Source organism: Cherax quadricarinatus, chromosome 50, assembly GCF_038502225.1.
Source record: "Cherax quadricarinatus isolate ZL_2023a chromosome 50, ASM3850222v1, whole genome shotgun sequence".
Classification (NCBI taxonomy): Eukaryota; Metazoa; Arthropoda; class Malacostraca; order Decapoda; family Parastacidae; genus Cherax; species Cherax quadricarinatus.
In genome coordinates, this window is record NC_091341.1 from 31407541 (window position 1) to 31418972 (window position 11432).

The 11432-nt window shown below is 41.1% G+C and overlaps 1 protein-coding gene across 1 annotated transcript in view; it reads right to left on the reverse strand.

Moving 5' to 3' along the window:
- LOC138854137 (glucose dehydrogenase [FAD, quinone]-like) overlaps positions 1 to 7674 on the reverse strand; it is a 132727-nt gene extending 125053 nt beyond the window's left edge. The window contains exons 1-2 of the mRNA XM_070095367.1: positions 7613 to 7674; positions 5046 to 5224 (exon numbers count right to left, since the gene is read on the reverse strand). Coding sequence (XP_069951468.1) covers positions 5046 to 5224; positions 7613 to 7674 — 241 coding nt within the window. The remainder of the gene's footprint in view (positions 1 to 5045; positions 5225 to 7612) is intronic.
- Between the last annotated feature and the right edge of the window lie 3758 nt (positions 7675 to 11432).

Genomic DNA, 11432 nt, shown 5'->3' on the forward strand with positions numbered 1-11432 from the left:
GATCACCAACAATTATAATATGTTGACATTTGTGTTCAAGCAGAAGGGAATTCATATTCTCCATTAAGAAGTTGAAGGGGGTCTGCATGTTGCTGCTGAGGTCTGTACATTGCACATGCTAGCACGGAGGGACTAGTGTTTATGCATAGCTTGAAGAACATTATTTCTGGGTGGGTAGGGATGACAACATCAATAAGCTGGGCATGTACACTTTTAAAGAAGCAAGCAACGGAGCCTCCTTCCTCCTTATCGTCGTCTATCTGTTCTCATCCATGAGGCGTAGCCAGCAGTTGTAGCAAAATTGTCTGTAGTCCTGACGTTCAAAAAAATGTCTCAACAACGGTGCTCACGTCGGGACGTCGAGTGTTCACGAAAGCGTGCATGAGCTTCCCATCATCGATAATGAAGCCTCTAATATTGGCCGACAGGATGCTGATGGACTGACTCCTCATGATTGTCTTCAGCTTGAATTGATGGATAAGGTGCCTGCCCTTGAGACAGGTAGGACACGGGGCAGCAGCTGGGATGCAACTCTGTGGTCTTATATAAGGCACCTGTTGAGCCGAGATAGGAATGGCTGAGCGGGTGACGTGTGTGTTTACGAATTTTAAGATCCTGCTTGTTCCAAGAACAAATCTCTAAAGAACTGGTCATCCTGTCTGTCAAGTTCCTCTTTTTTTACGATATTGATCCTCTTGATGTCCCCTTTGGTGGCAGTAATTGCGCCTGGTATCTCGCAGAGTGTCAGTGGTGTGTCCCCTCCAGTGACAACGAGAGCACTGTCTAGGTGCCTGGGAGGGTGGACTCATATTTACTGTACCTCTTGTGTTTCGCTGCTGATTTAGGAGCTGAGTTCTCTGTAATTTCTGACACTGGTGAGCCTGATGATTAGGTGTCTATTAAGCGTTTTCCTGGGATTGTGTTGGTGGAAGGTGAGTCGGCTGTGTGTGTCTACCGAAATGCTCTGCATACAAAGGGGCTTTTGACATGTACACCCAACTATTATATTCCTCTGTACAACCACATAATTTGTCAAAATAAACATCTTTATCTTTCTCTTCCACGTCCTCTACCACGATCTCGTCCAGTTCTACCAGATACGTCACTTCTGGTCGTGGTTTGGCGCAGCATCTGTTCAGGTGCAATGTTGGTCACTTGATTATTAGCTGCACCAATCTCTAGTGGAGAAAATTCTGACTCAGTATTGGTAGATGGAGCACTGCTGTCAGGTGTACTGGCAGGTGTTGGAACAGTGATGGCAAGTGTACTGTCAAGTGTACCGGCAGGTGCTGGAACAGTGATGGCAAGTGTACTGTCAGGTGTACCGGCAGGTGTTGGAACAGTGATGGCAAGTGTACTGTCAGGTGTACCGGCAGGTGTTGGAACAGTGATGGCAAGTGCACTGTCAGGTGTACGATAGTTGACAGATCCAAAACTTGCTGTGTTGCTGGGCAATGGATCTCTCTGTCTACACACACACAATGGTTTTACTGGGTTAGGTTAAGAGTTCCTACCTCTCTGTACAAGATAAAAATTAAAAATGAAATAATATACCTACACGTTGAGGAGTAAGACACGTGTAACAGTTGGGTATTTTATTGTTAAAAAGTTTCGCCTACGTGGTAGACTTCGTCAATCAAATACAGAGAGTGGATTGTAGGCAATAGTAGCAGTTACAAGGTATAGGTGATCCAATCAGTCCATTAACCTTAGAGAAATACCAAATTATTGCAAATCTGTCTTACTCTTCAGTTTTATACAGTTTTCAGCATACATCTCAGACAGTGCAACACAACGGTATCCTGGTACAGATGACATCTTCCACAATTTCATCGCTTAAGTACCAGTTACGATTGAGAAAGGTTGAATTCCAGAGGGGCCTGCTTAAAATGGGCCAGTAGGCTTGCTGCAGTTTTCCTCCATTCCTTACCTTGTCGTTTCTACTAGTGGTCCCCCCCCCCCAACCCTGCTGTGTCTTCCAGATTTTCCACACTTCATTTTAAACAGTATTTAAGACTCCATTCTTATGCTTCAGTTTCACATTCCAGACCATGAAGCTGAACTCTTCTCCAGGCTGAGGGACTGACCACCTCAAACTATTTCCCCAAGGTTTATGGACTGATTACATTATATCTACCTAGTCACTGCTCTTGTTGCCTACAATCCACTCTGTATTTGACTGAAGAAACCTGCCGCGTAGGCTGTGTTGAGGTTGTTACCAACCTCAGCCCATTTCAAAACCTTACCTAGAATTACCTTTGTTAAATTTTTATTGCTAGAATATATAAGGAACAGGACAAGTTGGAGCCAGTTGTGCAGGAATGTTCCAGATTTGAGAGTCATTCTAAGAAGAATGATCTCAGATGAAATGATGTTCATGAGAAGGGTATAATCCTGAGTGCAGTTGCTGTTAGCTGCCCGTCTTGTGGTATAAAAAATTTTTCCTCACTATTCGCGAAGTGTATTCAAGTGTAGAACCTTGACAACATTGGCCTTGTACATAACAGTAAGACCAACCACATACCTCTGATGTTAAGGCTTTCCTGTAATGACAGATGTCCCCAGGCCAGGTTCAAGGGAGAGGTAAGCAGACTTGCTCGGTTCTCTATTCTGTCCAGAAGTCGTAGATGAGACGGGGGAAGCAGGTAATCAAAGAGAGTGATGTATTCTCATGGCGTGAGCACATCCGTGCCTCGTATCGAGTTTTGCAGCCACTGCTGTCGAGTATGTGCGAGATAGGCCTTAGTGCTGTTAATTCCTTGGCTGTCTTACTTTCAAGATTTAACACATACTTCATAGACATTTTGGAGTCAGTTTTAACCTCTAGGATACCTACTTCATGCCCGGGTTCTAGCACTCTTCCATTCATTCTTACCACTGCTCCAGGTTCAACATAATGCTGCCTAGAGGCCATCATTTATGCTTTCTCAGAAGCAAATGAAACCTGCCATCTTTTCCCCAGGATTATGCATTTGTCAGCTGGCGTTTGATGAGCGGAAGCACAGCTGGTAGTTCCTCTCTTGAATAAGTAACTGGGATTCTGAGATTAGGCAGAGAAGGTCCTTAAAGTAGACAATCCATGATAATGGACAAAGTACACTTCCATGTAGAAAATTGACTGTCTTCTTGATTGCCACATTAGAGGTGTAATGCAGTACCAGAGACTCTTAAGAGCTGGCAGTTTTGCTAAGAGTCTCTGGGACTATACTTGGTGGAAAGAAGATAGCTGATCTTGGATTCATCCAGGGACTGGTGCCATACAGTGGAGAGGTTTAGCGGGTCACCAACCATATTGACGATCACAAAGAAGTAAGTGGTAGTCAAAAAATGATGCCATTTACCTTGAAGTTATTGTTTCAAGAATTTTGCTAGTGATTGACACTAATCTGTAGCTGTTGATTTCTGTTACCCATTTCTTTTTGTGAACAAGAGCTACATGTACCGTTTCCCACGAAGGCCACTTACTCTCTATTAGACAGTGCTGGTAGATGCGAGTTAAATGTGATAATATCTGATCTGAACGTATATTCAGCAATCTTGGACTCGTCTTGTCCGGTCCCACAGTTTTTTCTACGTCCAAGGATTTCAGGAGGAGATATGCTTCCTCCTGTCTTACTGTCACCTCTGACAACTTTAACACCGTCCTGCGGCAACCAGAGGAGGTTTCCTAACTTAATCAGGGATTTACATTTTGGCAGCAGAGCGCTGAGCAAACATATCAGGTTCTCTTGACTGCTAGCAGACAGTCCTGAGCTGACGATTTATAGGTGGAATAATTTCATAAGGTAAATATCCTTCTCGGGTCCTTGACCAATGAGTATATTCACTTGTTTTGGAGCCCACTTTTCCTGGTGCCAGGTTTCTTTTTAGTATCAGTTTTCAATCTAGAGATGGCCCAGTTTTGAACTTCTTTTTACCTGTGGAGGTTCGTATTATAGATAGTGAGACATCTCTTTTACTCTCTGAGAGTAAAAGAGGTATCTCACTATCTATAATACGCTTGTACTCAGAAATAAATGAGGAAGACATTTGTTTTACAAAAAAAACCTTGGAAAAGAGTATTCCAATTGGAGACGACAACCTCTGAGCAAAGGACCCGATAGTTTCTTCTCTCACACAGCCAAGATGATCTGTTGGTATCTTCAGTGCCGTAAAGACAGCTTTGTGATAAGCCAACATACCCATAAGGTTTGCTAGTGACTGTGCCTTACAACAGTCAAGAGAGGACCAAGAGGTAAGTAGGGATATCTAAAGGTTTTTATGCCAGACACTGAAACAAATTTATCAGTATCCTTCTGTGTAAGACTATGGTTGAGGTCACCAACAATTATAAATGTTGACATTTATATTGAAGCAGAAGGGAGTCCACATTTTCCACCACTGAGGTCTATATAATGCACTTGCTAGATCGGAGGTACTTGTGTTTATACATAACTAGAAACGAGGTGTTTCTTGCCTGTCTCTTCGCATTCATGAAGTGTAGTCAGAAATTCTTTCAAAATTTTTCGTAATTCGGTCGTTCAAAGATGTTTTAAGAACTGCGATCATATCAGGAAACTGAGCATTCACGAAACTGTGTGTGAACTTACCATCATTAGTAATGAAGTTTCCTAATGTTGGCATACGGGATGCTGATACTCATCATGCTAACTTCAGCTTAGCTAAATGAGTGCGTAAGGTGTCTGCCCTTGAGGCAGGCAGGATACTGGGGCAGCCACTGGGGAGTAGCTCTAGGGTCTGGTGCCATACAGTCAACGCCCCCGGAACTCTCTCCAGGTAAACTCCAGGTATACAAGGTACGGAACCACCTGCTGAGCTGAGATAGAAATAGCTGAATGGGTGATGTGTAAGAATGTTCACGAGTTCTGAAATCTTTCTGGTTTTCTGGCTGGTTCCAAGGCTAGGTCTAAAGTTGTACTTTGTTTTGACAGTGACCTTCTTGATGTCCCATCTTGTGGCAGTGATTAAACCTGTTATCTCACAGATAATTGTTAGTGATCTCTCTTTTTCTCTCATACACACAAGATGAAAGTTGGATCACTCACCTATTGGGTCAGGGATGCTGGGGTCTATTACATCGTACCCCATTTGTTTCCCGGCCTTCAAGAAACCTCCCAGCAGTTTGGTTCTCCATGGCTTATTCTCCACCGTCAGCGGTCCGCCATACCCATGAATAAATGCTGTGGAAAAAAACTTCAAATTAACCTCAGCTAAATCACACAAGCTTATTAAGTAGAATAAAATTCACCTCAAAGTTAAATTGCTTGATAATAATTCAGGAGGGACTAAGATATCTGAACTTTCCTCTCCATTGTGTGAGGTTACTTGAGAATGCAGTCTTAGAAGTTTAAAGAAAAAAAGTCACAGTATTTTGGTCGGAAACGTTTCGCCACACAGTGGCTTCATCAGTCCATACACAGGAGAAGCTTGAAGAACAGGTGGAGAATGATGTAATCAGTCCCTCAACCTTGAGTCGATGTGGTCAGTCCATCATTCTTGAGTAGAAGAAGGAGCTTATAAACCGTAGGCAAGAGAGGTGCAGCAGTCGTAGGTGGTGTCACATTTGTTCAATGTGGAAGTAGGTCGTGCCCAAGGGTTAGGCAAGCGAAGAATTCCCAAGAATTAAGATCCCAAGAAGTTGCAGTGTCTGACAGGCTTGTAGATGAATGGCTCACAGAACCGACACGTTGATAAATTAGACACACTGTGTGGCGAAACGTTTCCTTAATAAAGATACCCAAGAGTTGCACATGTGTCTAATTTATCAACGTGTCGGTTCTGTGAACCATTCATCTACATGTATATAGGTAAAATAGATAAAATTGGTCAGTTAGCAAGAACTCGTTAAAAATTAAGTCTTTTCTAAAATTTTCTCTTATACGTTTGAAGATATATTTTTTCATTTATTTTAATGTAAAAATTAATAATTTTATACCAAAAGAACCTTAGAAAACTTAAGTAACCTTATAAAAAAACATAATTTAGTCTAATCCAACTTAATATATTTTAGATAAAGTTACAATAATTTAATAATAAACAAACACCTTGAAATATATTTGTTCACTAGATTTAGAATGATTTTTGCGAAATTATTCCATACACAAATTTTAGCTTGCCTTATTCGGCAAACAAAGCGTTATTATATAAGCCCAAACCGCAAGTTTTACCAATTCGGCACGACGTGTGTGTGTGTGTATATATATATATATATATATATATATATATATATATATATATAGACAAGGAATATATATATATATATATATATATATATATATATATATATATATATATATATATATATATATATATATATATATATATATATATATATATATTAATGTGCAAAACAACCACTGTGAAAGAGTAGTGAAATTCCAAGCGCTTTCGTGACTACTCACATTGTCAAGGAACTGTGAAAGTAATACATCAAAGGAAGGCAATTAAAGGGCGAGGACTACACCTCACAGTCAACTCCCACAACAAAGAAACACCTGACGCGCGACAATACCGGACTCATAAGAAAAGAGGAACACTGCAGTAGGTCCGCTGGTCCAACTAGACAGGTCCTCACCACATCCCACTAACAAATTATTCTACCCAAGAAATAAGGTTTATTATTTGTCTAATGTATTATTAAACTCTAACCAAATTTTATTAATTATATAAATGAATCTAATTTATATAAACTCAAGGAAATATTCATATTATTTTCAAAAGTGCTTTTTATGAAACAAGATTCAATTATATTCCTGTCGACCATGGACTTGCTTGATACAACTTTCTCAACTTTTTGAAAATCAATTGGATGGTTAAAATCTTTCACGTGAATAAATAGAGCATTGGAATCTTGTCCAGTTCTAATGCTAAATTTATGTTGTTTTAATTTACGTTCGAGACTTTTACCAGTTTGACCGTAATAAACTTTATCGCAAGCTTTACAAATTTTATCTCGCCCTAACTTTCTCCTCCCTTAGTTTATAAACTTTAACTTCTTTCTTGCCGTCGCCATTTTTCTTTTGCTCCATCTACCTCTTACTCTAATCTTAGCTACAAGTAAATAATGATCTGATATATCAGTTGCCTCTCTATTAACTTGTACATCCTGAAGTCTACCCATCAACCTTGTATCTACTAATACAAAATCTAACAAACTACTTTCATTATTTGCTATATCATACCATGTTTATTTATCCTCTTTTTCTTAAAATATGTATTACTTATTAAACCTCTCTACATACGTAGTTCAATTAAAGGCTCCCCAAACTTACTACTCCCCTCACACCATTTTTTCCCACTTTAACATTTATTTTCCCAACCACAAGTACTCTCTCACTTAGTTCAAAACTCCCCACACACTCAACATCTCCCAAAATCTCTCATTTTCCTCTACACTTCTTTCTTCCCCAGGTGCATAAACACTTGCTATAACCCACTTTTCTTATTCGACCCTTATTTTACTCCACATAATCCTTTAATTTATACATTTATAATCCCTTTTTTCCTGTCATAACTGATCCTTCAACATTATTGCTGAGCCTTTCTTGGCTCTAACTCTCTTATAAACCCATGACCTAATCCAATTTATTTCTTCCCATTGAAACTCTCTTACCCTCTTGTTTCAGTTAGAGCCAGAACATCGAGCTTCTTTTCATTCATAACATCCTCAATCATCTCTATCATTTGCACTACATCCACGCACACAAGGCTTAAGGAGGATAGATTCTTATTCCACTTCCCAATGGAAAAATAAAAACTAATAAGATAATATCAAAGAAAACTCAGATGAGTGTGTGTATACATAAATGCGTACATGCGTATGTAGTGTGAACTAAGTGTAAGTAAGGGCAGCAAGATATACCTGTTATCTTATGTGTTTATGAGACAGGAAAAAGACACAAGCACTTCTGCCATCATGTAAAACAAATACAGGTTTCTGTCTTGCACTCATTTGGCAGGACAGTAGTATCTCTCTGGGTAGTTGCTGTCTACCAACCTGCTACATTTTACCACACATATATGTACATACTACATATATGTGCATATATGTAGTATGTACATATATGTGTGGTAAATTTAACTGTAGCTGCATTCTTGTAAAAGGGAGAGAGATGCAAATGCATTTACGAGAAATCTTTTGTTGAAGTTTTTGCGTTCTCGTAATGTCATTAGTTTATCAAGTGGTTGTGTGAATTACGGTGTCCTTGTGTCGGCGTATTGGTGTTCTGAAATACGTGTTTGGAGGTCCCTTGATGTTTCGCCCACGTATAACTTGTTGCAGTCATTACAAGGGATTATGTATACCCCTGCAGAGGATGGAGGCTTGTCCTGCCTACTACTGGTGATGTCCTTGATGGTCGTGGTTGTGGAGGTAGATACTTGGAATGATGTTTTGGCAAAGATGTTGGAAACATGTTTGGCAATGGAGTTGGTGGGAAGGACTATGTATCTCTTCTCGACACTACCGAGAAGAGATACATAGTCCTTCCCACCAACTCCATTGCCAAACATGTTTCCAACATCTTTGCCAAAACATCATTCCAAGTATCTACCTCCACAACCACGACCATCAAGGACATCACCAGTAGTAGGCAGGACAAGCCTCCATCCTCTGCAGGGGTATACATAATCCCTTGTAATGACTGCAACAAGTTATACGTGGGCGAAACATCAAGGGACCTCCAAACACGTATTTCAGAACACCAATACGCAAGCAGGTCTGACGACACAAGGACACCGTAATTCACACAACCACTTGATAAACTACAGAAACTCAAGACTTATCGCCACAGAAGACAACACTCAATACCGAAGAATCCTGGAATCATCACTTATTTCTATATCCGACAACTTCAACCAGAATAGTGGCTTCTATAACATAGCTGAACCACTTGCCAAGAAACTTCTTCATCGCTATCCCACATAAGAACACTGTAGAAGGTCTGCTCACAAACTTATCCAATCTCCTTTCCAAGCTACCCAAGTTTTTAGACTCTATAACCCCACTCGGTACATCATCAGATGCAGCATTCTTCACCTGACCTCAGCCGGACTATAAATACTCGCGTTCCTTCCACCCCAGGTAGTTCTGTTTGTGACTTGAAAAAGCCCACTGTGTGGGCGAAACGTAGTCAATAAAGGATCACATTATACTGCATTTGTGTTTATATTGCCATTGTGTCGGTATTTTATACCATTTATTTCCAAAGAATTCCTTGTACAGCAGGACCCCCATATCCGCGGGGGATACATTCCAAGTCCTACCGCTGATACTGTAAACCGCAGATAGTAGCGAACACCATATATAAGTGGTTTTTGTTTACAAACATACTTATGATGTTGAGTTTTGGAGGGGTGTAGGGATGGAGGCTGAAAGCAACAAGGTGGTATGATGGTGACCATGTGGGTGGCAGTGTTGGTGGCCCAGTGTGGGTGGCCCAGTGTGGATGATGGATGACTGATGGGGTGTGTGCACGCAGCTGGTGTGGACAATTGGGGTGGCTGGCATCGACATGACTAGGAGTGTAGATGGCATAGTAGGGTGTGGGGGCCGTGAAAACATGGCTAAGGTGTGAGTGTGGGGCTGTGGAGGCTAGAAGCTATGGGGAAATGGTGAGTGAAAGCATGAATAAGGTGTGGGGAAGTGGTGTGGATGAAAGCTGTGCATGTCAGTGGCCTGGTGTAGGTGGTGATTAGATGATGGGTGACTTGGTGGGCGATTATGCAGCTGGTGGTAATGAGCGTGGTGGCCAACAAAGTGATTAGGTATGTGGACGGATGTTAGGGAGAAAGGTCAGGTAAAGTGTACAGGTTAGGTCGTAGGGAATATGTGGCCTTGAGGGAATGGTGGTTGTGAGCTAATGGTGGTTGTGGGGGAATGGTATAGGTGTGAGCATGTGGACATGGGGGAGGGGAACTGTATGAGCGGATAGTGTGGGTGAAGGCATGTGGTTGTGGGGAAGCTGTGTGGGTAGAGGTTGCTGGTTGGAATGGTGTGTGTGAAAGTGTGTGACCGTAGGGGAATTATATAGGCTGGATGAACGGGTGGGAGAGGCAGAACTGAGTTAGAGGCATGGTATGGGTGAAGGCATGTTGTCGTGGCGGATTTATAGGGGCAGGTGGTATGGGCGGGGGTTGTGTGCAGTGGGATTGTTGTTGGGTGTATAGCGAGGGTATGACCACGGAAGGGCGGTGAGTGAACAGTTGGTGTGAGTAGAGGTATGTGGCTGAGGTGGCACTGGATGTCTATCGTATCCATAACAGAAGTGTCTGAACTGTCTCAGGCACTAATGCCCCTCAGCTCTCCCTTGTATGAGATACCCTCCTCCCACTCTGTAACAATGGTGATTTTAATATATTCACGGACTATAAACAGACGGGGTTTTAGGCGCCCTTATCAAACACACAAACCATAGCTACTAAAGCAATATCTTAGAGCAGTAAGCTTGTCCAAATATACAAGCACTTATACAAATAGAAATACAAGTAGACAGATCTTTACTTTAAGGAGGTTATTAGTAGAATTACAGTAAATCAACCATTAAAATCACATTATGAATCCTGTGTAATCTGCAACCAAGCAAACAAACGAGCTTCCACATGGATTTTATGCAGCCTTTGTGGAAATCGGTGTCACGTCCCCTGTGCAGATATCCAAGAATTATCTACAAGAGGTATTAAATCAGGGAAGTGTTTTTGGGTATGCCCAAATGAGATCAATCTGTGGACTAAAATCACATTGGTATTAAAAGAGGAAAATATCAAAGCAGCCTTCATAGAAAACCTAGAAGCATTCTATAACAGATGGGAAAATAAAAACTCTGGGCTGGATGGTGCTATCGCCCTTGGTGCGGATTCTGTCCTGGCCGACAGTAACTGTATGACTGAAGGTATCAATCTGTGGACTAAAATGCCTGGTCACATTGGTATTAAATTAGTGGCCTCGAGGAAAATATCAAAGCAGCCTTCATAGACGAAACCTAGAAGGATTCTATAACAGATGGGAAAATAAAAACTCCAATATAACTCCTAGAGCGACGAAAATTATACATCTTACATTAACGTGCTTGTACCACATTCAAAAAGCAATGGCGTCTCTCTCCTGCTCATCAGCACAGGCGCAGAGCTTCCCTGTTGATTCTCTTATTTAAAATGCACTCAACAGAACAATAGTAACGTATTAATCAGGTTTATTTACACAGCATAAATTTTGGGAAATTATTTTCCACAGTAATAGTGAGGATGTAATACCAGAAACAACTGGTGAGAGCTCCATTGTTAGTACTAATGAGGATAGGAATGAGACAGGAAAACATGCACCAACAGGGAATACAGTCACAAAAATCCAAGACAAACAGAAATCAAGCCTGTGCACATATTATGCACTTGGTATCTGCAGGCATGGGAAATCTGGAAAAACAGATGGGACTATG